Below are 26897 nucleotides of genomic sequence, written 5' to 3' on the forward strand. Positions count from 1 at the left end.
TGTGCTACGTGCCGGTGCAGGATCGTAACACGTGGTGTCCACTGGTCTCTGTCAGGCTGAGGAACAAACTGCATCACCCAGTGAAACCCACAGCTCCCAGTTTGACCTGATTATGGTTTAACAGGTAAATAATATTTTCATGCAAATCGATGAGAGCGTTAAAGTCAACAGGAAACAGCATCTGCACAAAATGTGGCCAAAGAAGCTTTCAGTATGGAGGTCGAGTGGTTTAACTGACAACTGATGTTTTCATGCTGTAAGGCTGACACAAACGCTGGGGTGTGTGTGTGTGTGTGTGTGTGTGTGTGTGTGTGGGGGGATGTGTAGCCAAAACATTTTTCAGCTTTTCTCCCAAAACGTCTCGTGACCTTTTCATTTCATTTGTCAGCCGCAGTGTTTCTAAACCTGCATCCTCAGCATTGTCCTGCTCGCTGTGTTTGAAACTAAGGCTATGAAGGAATGTGCGAGATGTCTGCTTATCTGACGGCTTCTTCATCGCTGCTGGCTGACACAAGGATCCTCTTGTTGAAAAGACACAAAGCAGACTCTATCTGTCCTCTTTTCAAACACCCAAGGTGATAACAGGAACACAGCCAGCAGTAAAACATGTCTCTCAGCCAAGGCTGCTTCAGATTTGGCTTACATAACCTTCTTGGCAGGATGTGGTGCATTCTGGGAAAGGGAAGCTTGTGCGGGATGCGGTATTTTGAGTTTTGACTGTTATCAGTGATAAAGAGCGGAACAGTGAAGGTCACTGGCCTGAAACAGCTTGTGTGCATGTACGTCTTCTCACGAGCTGTAAAGTACGATGTGTATAAGCAAAGTTTTGCTTCAGATGAATGAAAATCATTGTTGCTTCAACCTGATCTGATCCTTCATCTGGGATCAACAAAGGTCCCTGTGTCGGGGGAAGTGGTGAAAGGTTATGCCAGGTAGAGATCAGATCAGGTGGAGGTCTATTGTTCTGCTAGAAGAGACGCCTCAGGTGACTCGAAAAGGCTCCGATGGATTATAAAGGAAGTGTGCTCTGTGCTGACTCGCCCTTTGTGCTCACAGGATTTGCATTTTGCAGTCAGCTACAGCCCGGCGACTGTCTCGTTGGTCCAGTTTTATTCCCGTGTGCCCGAGTGCCGATTACACCATATGAGGAAGTGATGAATGGCCCCCATTGTCACAGATCAGCCGGTTGAAGAGGAGCGTAAACATTAGAGTCTCATATTGTCGTGTCTGAGTTTCGCCAAGACAAATTTGCGCTCGACTACAAACAATGTTTAGTCTGAACTGCACCTGCTATCTTACCAAGGATTAGATGAGAAAACTGACACCGCTGTAACACCAGTGCGTGTAATTTAAAGCTTGGGCACAGTGTGAGACCACAAGCAGTACTTATCTAGATGTTTGGTTCAGATGTTGGTGTCAGTTTGTCTGTGCATCATCAGAAGGGCTTCATTTTAAAAAGGATGAAGGGGGGGGGGCAGGGTTCAGAAACTGTGATCTCACAGAGAAACCGAAAATCCGATTGCTCGAGTAAACAGAGCGGAGTCATTCCCGTGCCCCCGGGGTCTTTTGTTCCCCTGGACTGTTCAGCACATCAGGTGGAACCTGAAAAACACGTTGCCCGGCTCAGCCTGACATTTGCTATTGTTACAGTTAGTCAGAGGCTTTAGGGGAAACCAAAGAACCAATGATGACCATCGCTTTTGTCATGCTCATGTAGTTGTTTAATTGCTTTTATCAGAATCAGAATACTTTATTGATCCCTAGGAGAAATTATTTTGGTTACAGTGCTCCAGTACAAACAGTAACAAAGACAGACAATACACTAAGTAAGAAATAGACACAATATATACATGACTCATATACATATAAGTCACTTATTGATAAATAGCTGAATAAGAGGAGAGCGTGTGTAAAAAGGGTGTAGCTATTGCAGTATACAGTGTGTTAAGTTGTACAGGGAGACGGCCACATTATTAGGTACTCACTCAGAAATGTGGATTTGGTCATCTGGACGTTTCAGTGGGTGAAACATGAGACCGAAGAAGTTCGTACGAGTGGTTGAAGGTTTCTCCCGCTCACAAAAACGTGACGTCCAGATGAACAAAATCAACTTCAAACATTATTAGAGCCACCCTGCTAGTACTGGGACGGGTCCCAGAACGGCCTTCGTTCTTTGTGTTATTGATCCAACGAGGAGTCTCAATGAGACTTTGCTCCATGCTCACAGCATCTCACAGCTGCTGCACATTAGTTTTGAATCTCTTGTTTCACCACAGCCCAAAGGTGCTCTGTTAGAGGCTACAGTAAAGTCATGCTAAGTTCATGTTAAAGAAAGCAGCGTGAGATGATTTGGGCTTTGTGCGTTATCCTGCTGGAAGCAGCCATCAGAAGACGGACGCACAAAGTCACGGTCAGCAACAATACTCGGGTAAACTGCTGTTTGCTCGGTTGGATATTTTCTCTTTTTCTGACCAGTTTTCGGATCATTCTCTGTTTGGAAAATCCCAGAAGATCAGCAGTTTCAGGCCGGCCCATCTGGCACCAACAACAGTTCGACCAAGTCTACATATCCCAGTGCACTGAGGTGCTGCCATGTGATTGGCTGATTAGATGTTATTCCTCTAACATGCAGTTGAACAGGTGTGCTTAGGAAATCTGTTGGATGAGCTCATCTTTGTGTTGGCTGTCTTATTGCTAGGCTATATGAATAAGCTGAAATGAGTAATTCAGTGATTGAAGCCTTTTCTTCCATCATATCGGTGCCAAAGTGCATTCAGTTTTTCCCACTTCTTAAAGCTGATCAGTTTCTAGTTGTTTCATAGCCAATAAAGAGCCTTTCAACATTTTACAAGGTGATTCTCTGTTCGCAGCTTTAAGCACTTCATCTGTGCTTCAGGATGCAGTATTGTTCAGGGCTGATGCAGGGTGGCTGGGAGGTCTCTGTGGCATTTCAAAGAATTAAAAAGAACTTCCCCCATCCACGCACACGCGCACACACGCACTTATTCAAACACATTTTCTGGTACCTAAGTCCAATGCTCGTGGTGCCAAGGCAAATTAGCCTCCTGGCAGCAAGCATGGAAAACCTCCTTCATGTCAGAATGTGAAGATGTGGGCAATTTAAGAAGCTAAGTCTCTCCCTGGAAAGACCCGGGGGCTTTGTGTCAAAGTTTCTCGCCATTATCAAAGTTGTTTTTGAAAGTCTGGAGAGCATGTGTTATGTTTCCAAGTAAATGGCAAGACGTGGAGGGGAAAAAAGGCTGCATGCATGTATATGTAGGGTAAAAGGGAACTTTAATGCCTGAAGGAATCCTTGAACGCACAGAGTGATGTGCAACGAATCAAAAGGGAATAAAAGCAAGCTGAGAGATTCTCTCACCAGGTACACATCAGGTAAACAAGATGCACTTTTGTTGATGGTGCACTTAAACTCTGCGTGAGGATTTGTTGTTTCGAAGATTGCAGCCTGAGGCGGTGCACTTCACTCCAGTCGGACCATCAAAGCAAACGAAAGCTGTTTCCTTTGTCTATATGAGCTGCCTTTGTGTCCTGCTAATGGTGTGTTATTTGAGATTTTCTTTGAGTACGTCTCGGCGTTCAGAAGCAGCTCTCTGGGTTTTGTTTCATAGTCTTTTATAAATGTAACTAGAAGGTGAGGATTTAAACAGGCTCGTAAATCTGAAGGATAAACAGGAGAGAATAATTGCATCGGCACGTCCTTCGTTCATCCTGGAAGACAGCGGCGCTCCCAGTGCAAGTGCAGCTCAGCTCTACATGGGGGATCTAAACACAGCCTCTCTGATTTAGGAGCTGGAACGGAGCAGTCGCCAGCCTCCCACCAGAGCTGGCAGGATCGGTTGGCTGTCTGGCGGCTGTTGTTGATGAGGGGAAGGCGGGTGGAGTGGGGGAGTGGAGACGGGCAGACGCTGCCAAAAGACCAAAAGGCCACTAACTGCTGTAACGGCAAACACCAGACTAGGACAAAGCTGGGTGGATTTCCTGCACGCAGGAAAAAATAATTTTGTTGCTAAAAATCTGTTTATATAATTACTCAGTAGTACTGCAGCAATTACCTCTACAGAGTTACATCCCTGCAGTTCAGAAACGAATCCTTCTGGGTCCAAAAATCTACAAATCCAATGAGAAAAGTTGTCACAAAGCTGAGACCATGACTGAAAAAGTGTGAACAGGCCCTGAGACTCGAAATAATGCAAAAACCCCAAACTGAGCCCTAATAGCACATGACACCTCTGTCTTGGAGCCAGATGCATGCATATCAGTTCCTGCGAGCACCTGAGCTGTTCGGCTATGAGTAATGTTTATTCAGAGCTGGTTCCTTTTGTTCGGCCACTGCACCCATGTTTGAGGGATGGAGTTGCATGTGGGTGTATACAGTTTGCTTCAGGTAATAAAAGCAGTTTGGCTAAGGTTAGATCAGGATATTAAAGTTAAACATTAGCAAAGTCATGCCTCGCATTGCTGCTGACTTCAACCTTAAAAAGTATTCCCGATTCTTTATAGGCAAAAGAAAATTTAGCAGATGTGTTCATTAAAACTTTTCCTTCTTATGTTGAAAAGAAAAGCAATCAAAATGTGGTTTCTCCTGCAAGTGTTAAACATCCATTTCAAATCACGAGCAGCTGATTTCAGCTACTTTAAACACTGGTAGCATCGATCCGTGTTCCTCTGGGTTTAAATGCCTTGTTGATGCCAGATGTGAGAAGCGAAACTCCCGACTGTTGGAGCTGCTAGGAAAGCAACAGTAACTCTAATAACCACTCGTCACAGCCAAAATATGCAGAAGAGAATCTCTGAATGCACAACGCAGAAGACCACACCTGTCAGCTAAGAGCAGGACACTGAATTCCCTCAGGCTCACCAGAATTAGACAAAATAGAAGCTTGGAAAAAGTCGCCCGCTCTGATGAGTCTCGATTTGGGATGGTGGGGTCGGAATTTGACATAAACAGCAGGAACGCACGGCACAGCTGGGATCCCCGAGTATTCATTACGTGTTGTTTAAATGCCACAGTCTGCCTGACTATTGTTGACCACAGTGTGCATGTCTTCTGACGCCTGCGTGTCACAAAGCTGAGATTATGTCAAACTGGTTTCTTGAACTTCACAGTGAGTTTACTGGACTTAAATGGCCTCCACAGAAAACTGATTTCAACAGAAGGTGTAAGGTCAGCCCACAAGTCTGCAGCTGTGTGATGCTATCATGTCACTATAGATGGCGATTAGACTCTGATGACCCATCATGGTGACGACAGGGTTTAAGGCAGGACCACCCTAGACGCTGATGGTGGTGGTGAAGATGAAGACTGAGGTGGAGATGGGGAGGAGGTGAAAGGGAGAATGATGGAGAGCACAGATTTAAACCATGAGAATCGGCGCCTGATTGGTTCAAAGAAGGTGGGTGTGAAGATGATTGGACTAGAATAATGATGTCGGTATTGAGATTGACAGCGTGGGAAAGCGTTGGTCATGTAAAGAACAAAAGCAGCTGAACACCCAGGAAAGCAGGCAGATGACTGATTACAGATCTTTCTTCCTGAACTTAAGCATAAGCTTCATTTCTATTAGACAAAAAAGACAAAGTTCAGTTTACAGGCAGACACCACCGAGTATCTTTTACTCGCCTCTTGACCTCCAGCACAGTTAACACAGCTGTGAGTGTCCTGAGGTTTTCATCACCTCTGAATTTACCTTATGCAACAGAGGCGACACTGTCTGCTGTGAAACCACTCTTCATCGTGCAGACATATGAACAGTGTACTTTAAATCTTACCTACCCAAACACAGTGTCTCTTTTGATCCATGGATCTTATTTCAGGCCATTAAAATGTCATCGATTTTTGGCACAGTGTCGCGGGGCATTAAGTAGGATCATACCTTACTGTCACTCAGCTCAGTCATCTACTGTAACTTGCACCCGAACCTGTTCCACACAAAGGCAGACTGCTCTGTTGTTAATAAAGAAAACCTCTCCCTGCCGTTTCTGCTCTTTATTCTCGAGCTGTCATTCCTCCCCTCGGCCCTTTGGGAAATGGTGTGTGTAACCAATCAGAGCGCAGCAGCTGGGTCATCGCCTTCTTTGAACATAACCTCCTCAGTTCAGTTTCCTCCTTGAACAACGCGCCCAGCTACAGTGAGATTTGTCATGAATCATTCAGCGTTTTGCCTTTTGCTTGGGGGCCGGCCTCCGCCGGGCCTTTCCTCCTGACCGGGAAAATCATTTTTGTATATCAAAAGCAGAGCGAGCTTCTCGGGGGAATTTGAGGGGTCTGAGATGAGATGCCACATGGCACCTTCTGCACTCACACTTTTTGTCTGTCTCTATATGTGTGCATACATCCATGAGAGAGTGTGTTAATACAGCGTGTCTGCTTCATTAGTTTTGTATAAGCCTCTGCGCTCTGCTGTGAATGAGGAGGGAGGACGACACACGTCAGGCCCAGACACAGACAGATGCTGCTGACACATCTGAGTGTCTCTCTATTGTATTATTCATCCTCGGTGTCACGTCTCATCCGGAGTGGTCAGCCAGACACGGCTCAGCAGAAGGGGTCGCCTCGAGCGCGCACGCACACTTGTGGTTTGTTTTCATAGTTCTGTTTGGGTGTGACTTTCTGCGGCGTGTGTGTGTGAGAGAGGGCGGGTTTAAATCTCATCAGGCAGTGGATGATGCTTTTGATGTTCGTCTCTCTGAGCAAAAGGGGGCTTCTGATTGGAGAGGCTGTGTGTGTGTTTTTATGTGTGTGAGCATAAATTCGTCACCTCAGGCAACCTATCAACCCCTTCCATGCCAACCCAACCTTGAGCAACCCCCTCCTTGAGCCTGGCTCCGTGACGACTGGGAATTCATCTGTTTTATTAATGAGACTCAGAGGAAATGGCAATTACATGAAATAAAATCTCAGTGCAGGAGATGAAAGAAGGAGCTTTGGAGTGTTTTTAGTTGGTAGAGGAAGAGAAAGGCATCTTTTTGTACCACACGAATCCAAAAATGCCCGGCTTGCCTGGAATGTCCGCTGGCTCGACTCTGCTCTGCCCACAGTCTTTGCTCATCGGCTACGATCGGCGGATGAAGCCATTGTGTGTTTTTTCCTGTGAATGAAATTGTCCCCGTGTTGACTTTGTGACATGATTGCATACCGCTCCTCTACCAACGCACATACTTCACATGGTCCTCCCACCTTTGTCTTCAAAGCAGAGGAGAAAAATCTATAAAATACTTCTATTGATTTATTTTTTTAGAGAGCCACGCAAACATTTAGTTAATATCCCATTTTATACAGAACTTTTGCTTGAAATCATATTTTTTAAAGGAGAAAAGCTGAAAAACATCAATGAAACTTTTGCACTTTTCTCACAGTTTTGCTGTTTTGTGTGAATTGAATGAAACCACTGAAGAAGCTCTCAGAAGACCCGTCACTCTGCTGCACGTGCCAACAGCATTAGTGCCGTATAACCAGTGTTGGGAAGGTTACTTTTAAAATGTATTCCATTACAGATTACAGAATACATGCCCCAAAATGTATTCTGTAACGTATTCCGTTACGTTACTCAATGAGAGTAACGTATTCTGAATACTTTGGATTACTTAATATATTATCATGCTGTTTACAACTACATGAATGTACTATTGCTGTGATTTATTACTGTTACTGAAGGTCCGCGGCTCCGAACCGTAGTAAAGGGACCTCTGGCTAATACGTCGGGTTCGTGTCGGGCTGGTAGCCGAAAACTAGCTTTACTTTGTTGTCTGGGTCAACTTTGCTAGCGAGAGACAGAGAGAGGCGTTGAAAGGCTGCTCCAACGGAACTTATTGTTTCGGAGGAAAACACGAACACAGTGTACAGTCGAGTCTTAATAGCTTACTTACAAATAGGCTCGTCAGGCACTCTTCTTGGCTGCAGTGGTTATTATTATATTTACATGCTTCCAGCTCCCGTTTCTGCTCCGTAACAGCTCGGACTTTTCCTTTCTCTCCCTCCCTCGCTCACAGACACATAACGTGTATGGCAGTCCATTCTCGCTGCAGCACGGACTACACTGCCCATGAGGCTACATTCTTTAGAGCTGTACCTGTAGCATTCTGCCTTTTAGCTTAGCACAACAACAACAAAAAGGCGCTCTCTCACCCAGGAAACACGCAGAGAGAGAGCGTCACCCTGTAACCATGGCAACCGTAACGCTGCCGCCTGGAACAACAGAGCGTAGCTGTCAAACAAACCCAAACAGTCCTGACCCGCGACAATATGAAACAGGAAAGTACCGCCGTGTAATCCATTTATTTCAACAAAGTAACTGTATTCTGAATACCACCTTTTTAAACGGTAACTGTAACGGAATACAGTTACTCATATTTTGTATTCTAAATACGTAACGGCGGTACATGTATTCCGTTACTCCCCAACACTGCGTATAAAGACAGCTTTGCAAAAGCCAAACTCTTAAATATCTGCAACAGATCGCTGGCGTGTCCAGGGTGAACCCTGCGTCTCGCCTTGTCATAGGATCAGTTAGAGTTAAGGTTTTGCTCCAGGGCCTCTGCAACTCTGGACAAATGTTTATATCTTTTTTAGAGAGCACTAAGATCCTCCAGCCAACTGCTCCTAATGCAACCAAGGTCTCGTTTAAAAACCAGAGGTGACCGTGCATTTGCCATTGCGCCCCTAGACTCTGGAATAATCTCCCAGTTGATATCAGTACATCGGAATCAATTCAATCGTTCAAATCCCGTTTAAAAACACACTAGTTTAACTTAGCTTCTTTCAAATTAGTTTGACTTTCATTCGGCCTGCAGTACGCCATGTTAATGCAGTTTTAAGTATAATTGTACTATTTGTTCTTTGTTCTGCCCGCACTGCGGTTTTATGTGAAGCACTTTGATGTGCACTAGCCTTTTAAATGTGCTATATAAATAAACTTTGACTTGACTTTTTATTTATAGATCATCAGTTAGATAAATGTAGAGGAATAAAAAGTGTAACATTTTCCTGCCATACGGAGCCAAGTAGAAGCACAAGCAGGAAATGGAAATACTTGAGTATGTATACAGCACCCCAAAATTGTACTTACAGTAAGTGCAGCACTTAGTACCATCAGGGGTCGTTATCGTCATGACGACTTGAAATTTGAATCTGCAGGCAAATAGCAGTAAAACGCAAGATGCTTGTTTGGTGGAGCTCGAGTCTGAGTGCAAGGAAGCAAATATATGAAGCCCATCAAAGACCTGAAAGCTCTGATGGGCTGTGTCCTCCTCTCCTCTCCTCCTTTCGTTCCCCTGCAGTTTACTGGGTAATTATTGCATTGTGTAAACAGCTATTTCTGTGGCAAGTCTGAATGCGCCCTTCCATCACAATGCTCACATCTCCCTCTCTCTCTCGCTCCTTCACAGCCACAGGTCCTCGCTACACTCAGAAATTAATCTGGTGGAGAGAAAGTGAGAGAGGGAGGGTCTACAGGAACAGACGTAGAGTGAAATGTTTATACATGTGAATGGAGTTTTTTCAATAGCACGGATGCATAAGTTCAGCTGCACAGCATGTGTGTTTGTCACTGAGATCTTAATTAAAGGTGCCAAACAACACTGTACGCATAGGTGTTTACTTTTTATTGTTCTTTCCATTTATAGAAACGTTGGATGACGTCAACAAAGCTGATTACAGGCTTCCTGAAAGTAAACGTCATGGCAGAACACCTGTATTGGATTTCATTAAAGTCTACCTAAAAATGCAATTAAATAAAAGCTTTCACGAAGCTGCAGACTGGAGGTAATAAAAGCTTACATGTAGGAGTAACTAAGTAAACAACAAGTAAGTAAATAACAAGCCGTTACCAATAACAGCTATAGTGATACTTTTAACTCACAACAATAATGATCACTGTGATTTTAGGCTATAATAAAGTACACACAAACAGCTGTAGACGTTTTTCATAGTGCATGTTTCAGCGGAACCCCGACTTACGAAATTAATCCGTTCCCGAAAGTCGAAACACCCATCGCGCCTTTTGAGTGAGGCGATGCTGAACGATAGGCTATAGGCTAATTGCTAACTAGAACAACTATAGCATTGTTGCCAACTCCTCAGTAAGGAAAATCGCTATTGGCTGTCCTAAAAGTCGCTAGAAGTCGCTAAATGACGTCATCGCCTAATTTGCATAATTGGTCATGCTAATGTAATTTTAACCCATGTTGTTGGAGAGAGAAATAACAGCGTGGAAGAGACATAAAGTGAGTAAAAAATGTCCTAAATGCATTTAGAATTTATTTAGAACTACAAATTAAATTTGTTTTAGCAATTATTGTTTTTTAATGTCACAATTCCAACCCTGCACCTTTATCCGGGCTTGGACCGGCAAAAGTGACCCGAAATAGGCGCTCTGGTGGAGTTACTTTGTGTGTGTGTGTGTGTGTGTGTGTGTGTGTGTGTGTGTGTGTGTGTTTATAAGTAGTTTTAAACCTTGTGATCCACAAAACAGCATAACAGTAAAAGACGAACTGACTGCGTTGCAGTCATTGCGGGAGCAGCGGCTTCACTCATGCGCGACTCATTTGCCGTTTGGACGCATAGGTGTGAACGTCTCCTGCCCTGATAGCAGCTGGGGGAGGACTATCCTCCGCCTGTGAGCGCTTTGGCACAGGTGAGGTGCTTATGGCAGCATGGCTGCTTGTTAAGAGTAAGAGCGATATGCGTTTTCACGTCAAAAAGTCGTCATAAATAAGTCTCCAATAACACCAGAAAAAGTCGCCAGATTTGTCGCTAGTCGCTTTTTAGAAAAAAAAAAAGTCGCTAAGGGGGTCTGAAAACTCGCTAAATATAGTGACAAAGTCGCTAAGTTGGCAACACTGAACTATAGGGCTTTGGAGTTGACGTCACGCCACAGTGCATTGTGGGATCGCGGCGCCATGTCAGAAGGCCACAAATCAAAACAAACACACTGTGTTGGAAGCAGGACTGCCAGAACCATGCTTAAAATCAGCGCAAAAGACAAAGGGCTGTATCGCGACCGATTGCGCCCATTCGCCAAGAGACGGTACATGGAAAAAATAGCGTGCATCGGTAATGTGGACCCGTATGAAAAAAGGCAGTGGAGCGGAAACCCAGACGGCCTACCGCCGTTGTCCTATCCCGATATCGTCGCGTACCTTGTCTGTGGAGTCAGCGCATACACGGCGAATCATTTTCGGAATTATAAATCCCTGGAGGCGCACATCTAATTCACAAACGGTTGGGTACAAGATTTGGCCGTTTTTAAGCCTCCAATTTGTGAGTACGTTGACCATATGACCAAGATACAGCCAGAGGTTGCCAGCTGTGCGTTGCCATGTAAATAGTTTGCATTTCATGTGTATGTACTTGCTTAGTACATGTGAACAGATCTTGAATAAAAAAAATAAACATACTTTTCTTTTCTGTTTCATATTTCATATGTTGGTTTGCCTGCAATAATGCCAAATAATACGCTACTCCGTCAACATGACGTGGTTCTGCAGCATCACACATTAGGATGTTTTATCTAATTATCTATGACCTCAGCGCATTCAAAATAACACTAAAAGCCTATTAAGAGAGATATGAATTTATTTAGAACTCACCGGAAAGAAAATGCCGCGAGCAAACCAACAAAAAATTGGGGATGGCAGAAAACTCGATATCCGCTCGTCTGACCGCTGCAATCCAAGCCTGACGTCTTCGTTTAGTAATACCGGATACATGAGATCCCTCCCGTTGCCTCCAGGAGGGGAAACGATGAAAAGAGAGCCCATTTTCCAGCTTCTTGCCTTCCTTATCGTGTGATCTAACGTTGCAACACAGCACGTACGAACCATAGCTGACGTTTCCGTGTGCTTTCTTTGGCCTACTGTCATGGCCCTATAGGGCTTTGGAGCGTGATGTCACGGGAGCGGGGCCACGCCCCCTCCCGCCATGACAGTAGGCCAAAGAAAGCACACGGAAGCGTCAGCTATGGTTCGTACGTGCTGTGTTGCAACGTTAGATCCCACGATAGGGAAGGCAAGAAGCTGGAAAATGGGCTCGCTTTTCATCGTTTCCCCTCCTGGAGGCAACGGGAGGGATCTCATGTATCCGGTATTACTAAACGAAGACGTCAGGCTTGGATTGCAGCGGTCAGACGTCGTTCAAGTGGAACAGCGAAGCGCAAGTACGGAAGCCAAGGGGTTGTCACATGATTCGGAAGGCATTGTGGGCATTGTAGGCTCAGCCAATCAGAGCCAGCGGATTTCGTTATTCGGGCATTTTGCGGTAACACGGGCAGAAATATTGCGGTTCGGTGCCTTCGTAACTTGAATTTTTCGTGAAATGGGGTATTCGTAAGTCGGGGTTCCACTGTAAATGTTCTCATTCCCCATCGGAAATGGTCCGATACCTCTAGTTTTAAGACTAAATTTCACCTCGTTAACTCAAATGTCCTGTTTTTTTAATGTATATTTACTTTAAATTCCAAACACACAACACTCTGCATATGGCTCAGTCTGCTGCCAGCACACATTTAACTCAGGAGATTCAGCTCTCCCTTGCTTGGTGCTAGCCGACCTGTCAGCTCCTCAGAGCCCCTCACACACACACACACACACACACACACACACACACACACACACACACAGAAAGCAGAGACGAAACAACCCCTGCATTCGCTCCAGTGGTTAGACTGTCTGACTGGCTGTCTATCTGTCTCACACTCTGTTTACTCCTCATTTGCTTACCCAGCCAGCTCTGAAGCCTTGGAGCGGCTGCCAGCAGAGATGCCCACAGCTATGGAGGGGGGGGGGGGAGAGAGAGATAACAAGGGGGAGACAGAAGGACAAATTTTACACCAGTAGCAGAGACGGCACAGAGACGGGGACGGCATTGTTTGGTAATTGTATACTCTTAAAGGCTGGACAGGCTTGTGGTCATTTTCTCAGTAGTAAAACGAGATAGACGGTGAGGCGGGGCATGGTTGATGAAGATTGATTTGTGCCTGTGCAACCAGGGAGACTTATGTAAGAGTGAAGGAGTGAAGTTTCCTCCCTTATGCAGTTCGACTCGCCTGCTGATTTTTTCAGTCCTGACAAATTTACACATGCAGACATGCAGTCTGCAAATTCCCCTTGTGCGCCTGCACTTGGACCACATATTTGTAACTTTTCTAACTTTTGTATGCAAGTTGGGGAATCGTTTTAAATGTTATTTGACAGGACAGAGCAGACAGTAGACTGGAAAACAGGGAGAGAGTGAGAGGAAATGACATCAAACCCAGGCCACCTAAACCAGGTGAGCTATAGTGGAGCCATTCACGTTAATATCTCAAGATCATAGGAAGCCTTGAAGCATCTTAAGATGAAGATTTAAGCACTTGAACAATCTTGATGCAGACCGATAGCGCTGATTTATTCCCCTCTGTAGCATTTAAAATTCAGAATTAAAGCTCCTTTGCTCTTGGCTCAGATCTGAGCTGCCCAGAAGGCCTTTATTGATCCATCGATCGGGCTTCCTCCTGCCAACGCGTCATCAAGGCGTCTCCTTTTGTTCCTGTCCTAAGCAGGCGCGGCCCCCAGCTGAGGGGGTCTCAGGCCAGCGGACGCATGCCAATATTTGGGTTGAGTGAGGCAGAGTGCAACGTCTCTGTCCGTTCCACCTCACTGCTCCTTTTCTTATGGGTTCACAACACCCCCCCGCTTCACACACAAACACACGACCACAGACACACATGCGGATGAAGCATAAATGCATATGCGCACAAAAACCACACACACATAAACAGAGACTCCACATATCCTCCAATCCAGTCATGACAGCTCATCCAACCTTCCATCCCCCTTTCCCAGTGTGTGTGTGTGTGTGTGTGTCTCTGTCTGAGGTTCTTTTGTCTCCAGCGGACTTTGAAACGTCTATTTATTCGCCGTGGTTTAATTGTGTTGTCGGCAAGTTCTGTTAGAAATCGCTCAGTTTAGCATCACAATAGGAGCCACTGACCGACCGGCTCATCCCGGTGCCAGGTCTCCTTTCAGAGAGGCCGTTTCATCTTTAATGCGCCTTTGCATTGTTTTCAAAGATTCATAAATTAACCTTTTGATGAATCTCTTACCCACAGTGGCACAAACGTGTGCACATGCTTGACTGGACGTGACCCGTTACAGACACGATGCAGCGGCTGCAGAGGGACATTTTTCTTTGCTTACATCCAATTAACAGCACACTTTGAAGTTTCTTCGTCTGTCTTTGGAATATTTTAACGACGCTGTTGCATTATGTCACTCGCTTTAGGCCAAAGACTGAACATGTTGGTGTACAGAGAGTCTTTTGGATTCAACGCGCTGCCTTTTTATCAACCTTTTAGACATTTAGAACTATGCAGACAAGAATTCAGTGTTAAGGAAATGAAAAACCTTCAGATGATCTGTTTTCCCAGCTCCCTCTTTGTGTCTGACACTCTCAGGCAGACACAGGCGCACTCACTGATGTCTTTATCCATCTGTCATTCTCAAGCATTGTCAAGGTAGCTCATTTCATCTCCACTGAGGCCGAGGCGAGGAGAAAACAGAAAGAAAAACAGAAGGGGATGAAAATAGTGACGGTCTAAACTGAGAGTTAGTGTGTTATTCTGCAGCCAGAGGACAGAGAGTGAAAGCTGGAAAGGAAGCTTGGACAAGCTGGACCGTGATCTGAGATTTTCCACTTTTTCTCTAACTTTGTGTTTGTGAGATCAGGAGTCTGATGCCATCAAACTGTGACAATTACAGTTTCTGTGTCCAAAAAGCCAAAACTAAAACTGTCACTGTTTGAATGCTTGATTCACGAGTGCAGGTTATCCAATAATGCAATTGCAATGTTTTTGTTTTAGTGACAGGTGTGTGTGTGTGTGTGTGTGTGTGTGTGTGTGTGTGTAACATGTATTTTCTGTTTTGATCTAGTTGATCTATGTCTAACTTAAAATCTGTCATTGTGCAGTAATAATTGTGCTTGCAGGCAGCACACTCACAGGCTCCGCCCTCACGTTGAGTGTGGGTACATTCCTCTCTGGTGGCTCTCCTCCCTCTTCTACACAAACGTGCCAGCCCCACTTCCTCCCACCCAACGCCCAGCCCTGACTGCACTGTTTGTCACGTAAACGTGGCCGCAGAAGCGTTAAGTCACAGGAGGAGCATCTGACTGTTGCTGAGAATCATCAGGGTATATTTTAAAGATCTGAGCGTTATAATGGTGATTTTAGAAGGGTTTTCTTCTCTGCTTCACATACCATGTGATCGTGACGCATGATATCGTCAAAGAGATCAAATATGAGCAGTTAATCTGAGCGACTCCTCGGTGCACAGAGAGAGCAGGAAGCAGACGGGGCGTTGCTGGTAAAATACCAAAAGCAATCCTGCATTTGGAAACTATCTGCAGCACCTGTGTGACCGTACAGCTGCCCGCAGCGTTTTTAATAACACAGCTGCTGAACTCCACAGAGGACGAGCACGAGTCCAACAAGATGACATTTATTGAAAAGTAACAAACTATAGAACAAGTAGTAACAGACTGTTTCAGTAATAGCTTAATATATCAGTATATCTGGAGTATACTGCGATACATCGGAGACTTGCACAGAGAGCAAATTAACATATTTTTGACGATTTGCTACAAAAAGGCTTCGATTACTCACACTACCCGACCGGGTTAAGACAAAAGATACAAAATTAAGACAATTAAGAGAGTTGTGCAAATTTAAAGCCTTCTACAAATGAATTACGAGGCAAATGTACAAAACTATATACACTAAAGACTTCTGTAAAGACACGAAAAGAAAAAAACAATATTGCAGCTACAAGGCTATCACACTAAGTTTTGTTATTTAAATCCATAACAACACTAAAGTTAGCTATTCAGGTTTTGGCAACATTTCTGTTTCAAATATGACCGACGCTTTTAAGCACAATCAGACATTTTCCACTTGGCAAAACGACATAAAGAAGAATTCCAAAATTAGAGTTTGTATCACAAAAAAAAAAAAAAAAAGTACATTCACTAGAATAAAATCTGTTTTCAGAAGACCGATAACAAAAGATGTAACCCTTCCTTTAGCAAGTACACATGACCCTGAGACAGATAAAAACAGACAGAAATCATCATCTGAAAGCCGACACAGACGAGTATCTCCTTCAAGTCGAGATGGACCACATTCCCTCTTTTTTCTTTCTTTTTTTGCGAGCTTGTATTTTCAGTTAGGAAGAGGATACAAATTTAGCTCACCAAAATTGAGGGAAGCCCAAGTCCAACTTCTAAAAATACAGACAGGAAGATTGTTTCTGTTCACAAAATCATACACTTCCCCAAACGTCTTCTCTCCCTCTCCACATGCCGGCCACAGCAAAGGTCTAATTCAGTCTGAATAAATTACACCTGAGTAAACAGTGTCAGGAGTGGGCGGGGACAAAGAAGGACATCTCGACTTCCTTCTTCACCGTGAAACAAGCTAAAGTGTCAGTTAGAGCGGTGATGCACTGGTGAGATGATGCACGGACGAGCAGTGCAGGGCTGACAGAGTGACAGCAGCTACAGAGAGAGAGAGAGAGACGTGCTCGCAAGGCCCTGCTGGACACACACCAGCGAGTCCACTTCAGACTCGGGGACAACACGGCAAAGTCACACAAGAAGCACGAGTAAACACATCAGGTAAAAAAACAAAAGTCTCTGTGCCGTTTCCAGGCCTTCGCTCATGTGCAGTTGGAGATAATGTGAATCAGTCTGGATGGAGCAACGACGGGAACACGCAAAACCCCTTCCTCTTCCTCCTCCTCGGAGCCGCTGAAGGGAGGCACATTCCTGCATACCAGACTCCGTGGCTCATCTGAGGGAAAAAGACAGAGAGGGATTAACGTGCTGGTCCCGTGAACTCTGCTGTACAAGGACCCTGTATGAGAACGCCGGGCACATGACCAGAGGGCCTGGACATTCTCAGGGAGAGGAACGCAGAGACCTCCAGGCTACACAGCAGCTTATCACTGTCTATTTTATCAGGCTTTGGCCACAGAGCATTAATAATACCTCTGAACGCAGCAACATTTAACCACAGCCCTCCTGGCATGTGAGATTAAGCCCCCCCCCCTAACCATTTATGTTGCTTAGTAATGAATATCTGAGGGTTGCAGAAGTGGGGACCTGTGAGTGAAAATAAGCTTCAGTGAACTCAGATAAAAAGCACATATTCCAAAAACCATCTGCTTTATCCTGATAGGAGGCTTTATGCTGCAATTTTCAAATTCCTGCATCTGCAAGCAGCATTTTTTAAAAATACAAACACTGTAATGAATTCTTTGGAATCTCATATTCCTCTGCAACCTCACTTTCTAATTTTCCTCTCGTGGCGGTATGAGGAAGTCATCCTCTGGATATTTGGGACGCTGGACAGAAACCTGAACCTGGTGGTTTGCATACTGCACATTTGCAGAGATACTGATAACCCGGCCCCGTTCCCTGCAGCGCGAGGCAGCGAGTTCGTACTCGGGCTCTGCTGGGGGTTTGTTTGAATAACCTAAAGACTCTAATTTCCACGGCTGACAAAGCCCGATGATACTACAGAAGCCTTCACTGATCCACGCGCATCTGTGACTGTTGTGAATACTTTGCCTGAAGCGTAACAGTCAGACACAGTTGGAGCGCTGTGCTACGAGAACAAGAAACAAAGAAGTAGTATGAGAATATTTGTTTGCACATTTAAACTCTTGATTGCTGTGATAGGCTGGAGCTGTTCAAGCTCTAGTTGTTGATCGCTGCGAGCGTGCTGATTCTAGCACTGCAGCAGACGTATCGGTGACATTTCCAAATCTCTATAAAAGCTTCCTTTGAAAAGGAGCTTTATTGTTATGCTGCGTTCCACCTCCTGATATTTATTCTTGAACTCTGTCAGAGTACTTTTGCCTTGTGAAATGAGCCGCCTTTGATTGGCTGCTTTTCACAAGCGGAAGATGTTAAAACAGCAGGTGGGTGGAGCTCCAAGCGTGGAAGAGAAAGCCGTCTGAAATCGAGCATTTAAACAGCCTGAAGCTTGCAGTGATTACTGGCACACACGCTGTATATACACAAACCTTGGCTTTGTTAAACTGTAACCACTATTTTATCTTTTTTTGGCTTTATTGCAAATAATCATATCATTCCAATTGTACATGTTCATGGTTCAGTAAGACTCTACAGCTAGGCTCCTCAGCTAGCTTAGCTCATCCTGCCTTGAAAAGCAAGAACAGCAGCACTCATTGCATCGCATGCAACTTTAGGCCTCTGCTTTCTCCGTCAGTGCACATGTGCATGGCTCACCGGCAGCACCGGTTGCTGTGCAGATGATGAAACCCAAACACGCCGCCACTTTGCTCAGACTGTGACAGTTCTGTTTATCAAAGCTTCATAAGAACTGCGGCTGTATATTTGGACCTTCAGGCCGTCACGTCCAGGATACGATGAGCTGAACCGCGGGTCCAGACAGTGAAGAACATTCACCAAGTGCTTAAAGACACCAAAGCAACAAGAGGTAATGTACTGCCGTGGTTAGTTCATCCAGTGAGAGATAATATCCTCGTCTCACATGACCAAACTTTAGCTCGCTGTCACCTGGGATGAGCTCCAGACCGTCACTTCCTTATTACCTGTCACATCAAGGTCAGTTTTGCGCAACACCGTGCTGTATCGTTTACAGCGTTCACCTTTCGCCCACATTTCAAAGTACGGCTCTTCATTTAGACACAACTGTAACCCAGGCATTATCCAGGTGCCTGTGTGCGTCCAATCAGGAGCAACTGCTATGTGCCTCTGCAGACCAAACAGATGGGCTGGGACTAAATGCTGCTCTGCTACTTTGAGGTTCGCCTCATGTTTTCACAAAAGCTTTTGTCTCATGAAATTACACAACGTCCAGTTTGAGACACCAGGAGAGGAGCGGCTCACAGAATGACACCTGGCATGTTGCAAAAGCTGCCTAAAACCCACCTCTGCATCTTCTAGAAGCCCAACGAACCAAAGCCAGTCCTTTCTTTAGCCCAGTCCTTTCTTTAGCTGTCTCCTGTGTGCAACAAGGTCTGTGCCATGTTTACTAATGACCACCTGAAACTGCAGCGTATTGACCAATGCATGAATTGCAGTCACTTCATTTACATGAGTTTGCATTGTTTTCAGGGATGCGTGAAGGACTCTGGGAATGAGCTCCGGCTTACAGGCATCTTGGTACGGCTCTAAAGCATAATGAGGCGTGCCTGATGAATCGCTGCAGAAACTCCAGTTTAAGACGGGAACAAAGAACATCTCTGTGACTGGACGAGCCTCACTTTCAGCACCACTTCAGCAAATATTACGCAATTCGGATTAATTACCAGGCAGACACACTGTGTCCTTCCCCAGCTGGCTCTCTGAGGGGGGCCGCTGTAACTGTATGACAGCTCGTCTCGTCTCTCTAAGGGTCTAATCAAATTAGTCTGGGTGATTATTCAGCCATTTTAAGCATCGTCTTCCCTTTTCTCCTTTTGTTAGTCCCAGCGTGGAGAAAAGACCAATAAAAACACCATTAGGTTTATGCAAATTTCAGCATTTGTGCTGAGGGCTGTAATGTGGCAGATTGATTACTCGAGGGACCCGAGACCAAGTGTGCGTGCACGTGCTAACTCTGACTGTACGTGCACGTGTGCATGTGTGTGTGTGTGTGAGCTGGGGGGGCGGGCCTTGTTGTACACAGATGCCACAATAAAAGCTTCATTCAGCCCGTGCTCCTGGTGGCCCTCACAGCGAGGCATTAATAAAACATTAGTATTGAGTGACTGAGGCCTCTGCTCTCCTCCTCCCCGATCCCACCGTGACCTTTCCATTTCACAGCAGCTGTTTGGGGATGAAGAGAAACCACCAAGGAGTCCCTCGGTAACCTCTGACCTCTCCAGGTGTACCCTATCACAGAGAGCCATGCCCACCTCACAAGAGCGTCGGTTAAAGCCGTTAAAAAGCTGAATTGTGTGTGTGTGTGGGGGGGGCTCAGGCATCATAACAGGCATTTCAAGGCTATTACAGTTCAGTGGTTAGACAGCGGGATCCAGTTACATGTTGCCTGCCTGTAGTCTGGCACCAACGACTGACCAGGCTATCCCCCCCGGATGCCATCCAGCTTATCATTTCCCAAAAGACGCACTAAATATACGAGTCTAAACAAAATTACACGCGTTTAGTTCTGCGTGTTTTAAACCCGTCTGTGAACGTCACAGGCTCTTACTCCCATTCCCAGAACAAACACGAGCCGCAACGCTTGAACCTTTACAAATACTCTTCCCCCATCCACAGTGGGTTCTGGCTTGGCCTTGAAGTCTGCGGTTAGTCACATCTGGTGGAAATGCACAGGGCAACAAACTGCAGTAGGTGGTGACAAAAAAGAAAAAGAAAGACACAGCACGGCTGGTAATCCCATACAGGCCACGCAAACCACAAGGCGACATTAACAAATCTTTACTAATGGGAAAGCAAGCCACACCTTCATTCCTCCCAAATTAGAGTGAGGACGGCTGGCTTTTACTAGGAAAAGCAATGCCAGCAATGTGTGTGTAAGTGAAAAACAAGTGATTTTACTATTGTGTAAAGTCTCACCAGACTGCTGGGAGGGAACAAACACACACACTTGCAGAAACACAGTATTCTTCTCTCTAACCCCGGCTGAAAGTTGAAAACTTTGGAGCAACGTATTTTTAGGCAGGCGTTAGACTCGGCTGCCAAACGGTGGAAAATATAGCTTTGCTTCTTCTGGTCTTACTCGCTTATCTCCTCCTCTCCTTCAGTTTGTGCGTACGTTTGTGTCAGTATGTTGCTCCAACTTTGCCCCCCTCCTCCTTTCTTGGGTGTGTGAGAGAGAAAGTCAACAAGGGTCTGGGGAAGGAGTGTGCTTAACAAGCTGGAAATCTGAGCTTTCTCCATCTGTGCAGTAATTAAACATAAAGGCAGTCAGCAGCAGGACGGCGGCTACTGTAACTGCGAGGGTTCATAAAGACGCGGTTCCTTGATCTTTCACAGGCAGCCTGTCTGTCTCCATCCCAGCCCAGAAACCTTGGCTACCATGGATACAGTGGCCCATACCAGCAGCCTCATAATGCTAAGCCCCCAGCTCCATCATCTCCAGCTGTTTACTGTCGACACAAGTCACACATAAGCCTCCGCTTCTCGCTCGCCTCTGCTTTACTCTACTTTCAAACTCCTTGGCAGAATAAAAAGAGGAGGTGCCTTTACTGTTGTTTTTGCACTGTGGGGGAGGAGGATTTACCCAGGATGCACCTGGGTCTGTCAAACAGAAAATAACAAAATATGCACATACAAGTGAGACGGCTATATGAGAATTTTAACTTGAGCTGTATCCACTCTGGCTATTTGCTAGCCAAACATTCGTCAAGTACATATAAGAACAGCTCACATTTAACGCTGTATTTATGATTATCTGATCGAGTCCGTCTAGTTTCAGTCAACTTGGTTCTTAATCACGATCTCTCAGTCTCATGGTGAGGCGCACAGCATATGAAGCTGGAGGAGACCAAGCAGTAACCCCCCAGGGCTGGAAAGTAAAACCAACGCAAAGCAACAAAACCTGTAGTTTCTCAAGAGGCCACTTGAGTCTGGCCCCAAAAGCGAGTCAGTCCACTTATGCCTGGATTATACTTTGTTGAGGATACAGACAACTGGAGACCCGAAGGCCAAGCAGTCACTCCTGCTTCTCTGAAGTCTGCTTGTTTTTTTGTTTTAACGTCCTTAGTACAGATCCTCGTGTCACTGCTTAGGCTTCAGACTCCCATATTAAAACAGCCAGGAGTGACAACGTTTGCTCTCTACAGACAATTTCAATTTCCATCACAACAGCTAGTTTTTCCATAACACGGGATGGCAACTGCCAGAAGACTGAAACTGAAACTTTGCAATCGACATTTAGAAAAGAAACGGGTGATGTCATATTAGCCGTGTCCATTTTTTGTTTACAGTCTCTGTAGAAAACAATTAAGTTAGCATGAAGAGTAAAAGTTAGTTGGACCTATTCTAACTTTAGTTACTTTTGCAGAGTCACATGCAAACACTCTTGTTAGCTTTAGACAGAGCAGATAGAGCCAGGCTAGCTCTTTCTACACTTTGTGCTAAGCTAAACTACACGACCGCTGGCTGCAGTGTCGTAAAACCCCTCCTTGTTTTTTTCTTTACAGTTTTATTACTGTAATAAAGATAAAACCCTTTAATTTCAAATTCAATAACTACTGCAGCATTCAGCTGTTTTCCACGGATCGCACCAGAACTGAAATAAGGTCACAGCACGGGCCTCGTGAAATTTCAAACCACCGGGAACGTGTGAAAAATAAATAAATAAAGCTGCTGACTGCGCTTGTCATTGCACCGTGTAAAAGCTGAAAACGCCTCAGGAGAAAAGCATCAATCGATAGACTCGCATGAAACTGAAAACTGCCCTGCCTTCCCTCCAGGCCAGTTGGCTCCTATTATTCTTAAGTTGTTGTAGTCAGTCATATTTTTTTATACCCTTTAGACTTTCTCTGTTCCTGAATTCCTGATAAGATGACTGGTTTGACTGTTTGTTACCGTGGGAAAAACCCGTCAGCACGTATGGAATTCATTTTTCTTTTTTCCTTTTTGAAATCCTTCATAACCTGGGATCAAGTCGAGGACTTGTTTGTTTCCCCGTCCTGTAAAATGTCCAAATCTTAAGTGTTGCTTCACATGAGCTAACAAACAGAATGTCTCTGATCTTATCTAAAGCACAGCGAACGTGACGCATCGACTTTTCAAACTGCCTCGTTACAGGCACCCCGTTAGCAGCACCGGGCCTGCAGAGCTCCCTGCACCCTTTTGCCGTTCACTACAAGCGCAGACCTGATGCCTGCCTCTCCACCTCGCTCCCGTCAGTGTCAGAGGTCTTGTTGTGCAGCTCTCGCTCTGTAATTATCAGCACCGCTGACATTCCTCCTGCTCTCTAAACCAAGACTCCTCCACGTTTATCCGACACCCAGCCGGCACAGCAGCTAGATAATGTGTAACCACTGTAACCATTAGCAACCCTGAAAACACAGAAGAGTCTTTAAACTGAACTTGTACGGTTTAAAGAGGCATTCACCTGGACTGTGTAACAGTGTAACTGTAACAGTGTAACAGTGTGCTTTATGCTAGCCAGGTCCCACACATTATCTGAAGATTTAAGGGGGAACTATGAATAGCACACATACAGTAATTGACATCTTGTTTGTTTGCGTCACTTTAAGAAGCTACAATTACTCACCGCAAAACCTCAGAGAGTCAGTGCATCTCTATGCTGAGAGGTACTTCCATGTGCTGACGAAGGCAGTGGGAATGAGCGAGTAGGGCACGCTGGTCACGCTGTCCCAGGAGTCTGACGCTGGATCGTAACAGTCTAGCGTCTTGCACCTCTGAGCCCCAAAGTACCCTCCGACCACATAAAGCCTGTTTCCCGACGCCACTGCGTGACAGCTGATCCGCTTGGCTGTCACGTCGCCAAACTTTGACCACTGGTACGTCTCGCTGTTGAACCGATACGCCGAGCTGGCAGAGAATTCGGTGTCGCCGCCGATCACGACGACGTGGTTGCCGACCACGGCCGCTGCCGTGTATCGCCACAGCTGCGGACAAGCGGCCGGCACCGACCACCGGTTCTGGCAGGGGTCGAAGCACTGCACCTTGGGGTATTTGTCTCTGTTTACGCTGGTGCCCCCAAAAGCGAAGAGTTTGTTTTTGGCGCCGACAACGGCAGCGTTGCTCACTCCTTCTCTGAGCGGGGCCACGAGGGTCCATTTATTGGTCTGAGGGTCGTACTGTTCCACCTGCTTGAGAGAGACAGACGGAGAGGCGGGGAAGGATCCGGCGAGGGAAGTGTGTCCTCCCACTACGTACAGCATGTGGTCGAGCTCCGCGGAACCGTGTCCGAACCTGGCTACCAGCATCGGCGCCGCTTTAGACCACTCGTCGTGTAATGTGTCGTAGACCCAGACATCTTTGGATGCTCCATTCTCAGATCCACGTCCTCCAGTAACATAGACCTGAGGGACAGAGAGAGAAAGCGTGTCTACATCGTCGAGGGGTCATAAAGAAAAATGACACATATAAGTCGGTTCATTGCATAAATACCTTGCAACCAATGGCGCAGGCGCTGCACTCTTTCCTGGGACTGGGGATGTCTGTTTTGGGGGTGATCTCCTTGGTCTTGTTATCAATCATGTAGACTTTATCACACATGAAAGTCTGACCTCCGAGCAGCAGCAGGGCCTGGCTGACTTTTCTTGGACGTGCACAGAATCCGGTTACGATCCCATCGTTCTGGAGGATCCGCATCTTACACCGCACAGCGTCTTCGACGATTTCCCGGCACACCTTGTGGCACATCACCAGCTCCTCTGAAGCGACGTTCTTCAGCAGGTACGATTCAGGCAACAGCGCCAAGCGGACGCAGCGCAGCAGCTCGGGCAGCTCGCTGTGCCTACGCTCCATGTCCGCCTTGACCCAGTCGATAACGGCCTCGTACACCAGGCTCTCGTCCTCCACCTCCAGTTCCTCGCTAAGGATGAGCTCCTGAACTTTGTCCTTGGGGAGGCTTAGGAAGTCTTCTGTCCTAAAGAGAGTAGCAAAGTTCGCCAGGCACATCCTCCACGACAGCTCATACAGTCTCTGACACTGGTGGGCGTCGGACAGCAGCATCATCCCGAGACAGTTGGATTGGTGAAGGTTCTTCTCCAGAAACTCTGCCGCCGCGTCCCTGATGTCGTGAAACTGAAGCATGTCTCCAGCTTCCAGCAGTGACTCTGCATTTTCCTCATTGATGATGACCCGGGCTGAGTAAGCGTAGTCAAGCAGAAGCTCCAGCACTTCCGGGTGGAGAGAGTCGTGGAAGTTGACGTCACCGTCGTGACTCTCCCTGAGCCCGCCACTAAACATGGCCTCGAAGTACCGGCTGCAGGAGGCCAAGACGGCCCGGTGGCAGGGGAAGGAACGGTTGCCGGCCTTTAGCACGACATCTGTGAAGACTCTGCGTTTGCGTAGCAGGTTGAGCTGAGTCAACAGGCTGTCCGCATGGGACGTCTTGTGGAAGAGTTGGATATTCATTGAGCCAGAACTAGAGCGAGACTTTCTGTTTTCGTGGTTGCTGACAGACATCTTGACTTGAACCTGGAACACAGAGACAAAAAACCATGGATAAGTTACTCTTACAGCTAATTCTAACATTTCTATTTTGATTACAGTTGGCCAGATATAAATCTTTTGATGTGAACACTCCTCCCATTTGATGATTAAACAAAAACTCTGCCGACACCGATGAATGGGCTGTACATGAAATACTCTTATCAGTATGTCAGGCTGCAGCGGAAACGGACTTCAGACTGTGGAGAGATGAAAGGAGATCAGATAAGGCGCACTCCCACGTAAACCCAGTGTGTGTTAGTGCACCAGTGATTTACACAGTGCAAAAATCTATAAAGCATGCATCACTGTCAGACCCGTGAGAACAACCGGCTCTTAGAATAACCTTCAACGATTAAGGTTAGGCTAGAAGCAACACCTGGGTGTATCACATGTTCCACCCTCTTCCATTTCAGGGCTGTGAGTCACCTCCAAACACGGCAAAGCCAATAAATTCCTGCCAGCTTGTTCTGTTTCTCAGCTGGCTCACATACAGGAGCTTTCAAGCCCACATAAGATGTGACACCTCAGAGCAGCTCCTCTAGGATAAAATTATGTAACCGCAGTGCAACAAGAGAGAAATAGAGGGAGGGGGGGGGGAGCATTTTCTGATCGTTTATATATGAAGCTTGAGTGGGAGTGACATTACATGGTTTGTTTAAAAATTCTAGGAAATATTTCAGCTACCCACTTGTCCTGGCACGGCGCGGTGGGCTAACAAAGAGCCCACATATAACTTGAAAACGACCAAATAAATATCTTCCGCTTTAAAGCGCCCATTGTTTCACAGCAGATAAATTTAAATCGGCTATTCAACCCAGCTGAAAGAGGGACGGTGGACTTCCGTGGAGGGGGGTGGGGGGAAACAGCGTGAAATCCAATTCGTTTTGTGCAGTAAATGTGAAACTCTGGTCAGCACTTCCAGCATGCGCTCAACTTTCCTCCCAAGTTAGCAGCTGCAAAGCATCCAGGCTGCTACAATCAGCCGAGATCAAAGGAAAAATGTTACAGCTCAGTAATAACAAACACGAGCGCGCACGAGCGCTGTGGTACGATTGGATCTTACCTCGATGGGAAAGGGAGCGATCCCGACTCCTTTCTTTATCTCGGCTACAACTTCCACCCGTCGTCGGGTTTGTGTTTGAAGTTGTGGCACACTTCAGGCGAGTCCGCTTCCCGACTTTAAAGCTGTATCACACCCTAAACTCGCGGGAGACGGTTCAGCCATTTGTTTGTCTTCACACTCGTGGGTTTGTGCCCGAAACAAAACAATTTTTGGAAAGTTAGCCGCTCGCTGTTTTCTGTGGGCGAAGCCAAGCAGCGTGCCGGAGAGCGACGAGCTGAGCGCAGAGAGAAAGAGTCGAAGCAGCAGTGGTGGTGTTTCCTCTGGCTCCTCCCACTCCTGCTCCCGCCGGCCAATGGGCTCGAACATCAGCGCAAAGCCTTCCTTTATTCTCCAGCCAACCTGGATCAGTGTCCGTCATTATATTCAGAAAGCATCGCCATGAATCACCCGAAACACCTGTCACTGTATGTTTCACCTGCCTGCTTTGTTCTCGCCTTTCCTTGGCTTGCGCGTAAAGAAGAAAATCTCCATTTCAGCGCTATCAATGAACGCCAAGTAGCCTGTGTTTGTAAAGGGTTTAGCGGAACAAGACAATGGAAAGGGGGTGTCTGTGAAAAAAGACGACATAACGATAGACAAAAAAATCAC

At 46.0% G+C, this 26897-nt stretch overlaps 1 protein-coding gene across 1 annotated transcript; it reads right to left on the reverse strand.

The window, feature by feature from the left end:
• Positions 1-15491: 15491 nt before the first annotated feature.
• Positions 15492-26528, reverse strand: enc3 (ectodermal-neural cortex 3). The gene is made up of 4 exons (XM_063467306.1): positions 26250-26528; positions 24137-25171; positions 23274-24048; positions 15492-16841 (listed from the first exon to the last, which is right to left on the reverse strand). The coding sequence occupies exons 2-3, from the start codon at positions 25157-25159 to the stop codon at positions 23302-23304; spliced, it is 1770 nt and encodes a 589-aa protein (XP_063323376.1). The 5' UTR covers positions 25160-25171; positions 26250-26528; the 3' UTR covers positions 15492-16841; positions 23274-23301.
• Positions 26529-26897: the final 369 nt, after the last annotated feature.

This window comes from Pelmatolapia mariae, linkage group LG23 (genome assembly GCF_036321145.2).
Source record: "Pelmatolapia mariae isolate MD_Pm_ZW linkage group LG23, Pm_UMD_F_2, whole genome shotgun sequence".
NCBI lineage: Eukaryota > Metazoa > Chordata > Actinopteri > Cichliformes > Cichlidae > Pelmatolapia > Pelmatolapia mariae.

Excerpts from the sequence above, each read along its gene's own strand:
- enc3 (XM_063467306.1), bottom strand. The coding sequence starts at position 25,159 with ATGTCTGTCAGCAACCACGAAAACAGAAAGTCTCGCTCTAGTTCTGGC. Across the intron at positions 24,049-24,136 it reads CCTGCGCCATTGGTTGCAAG|GTCTATGTTACTGGAGGACG; the intron begins GTATTTATGCAA and ends TCTGTCCCTCAG.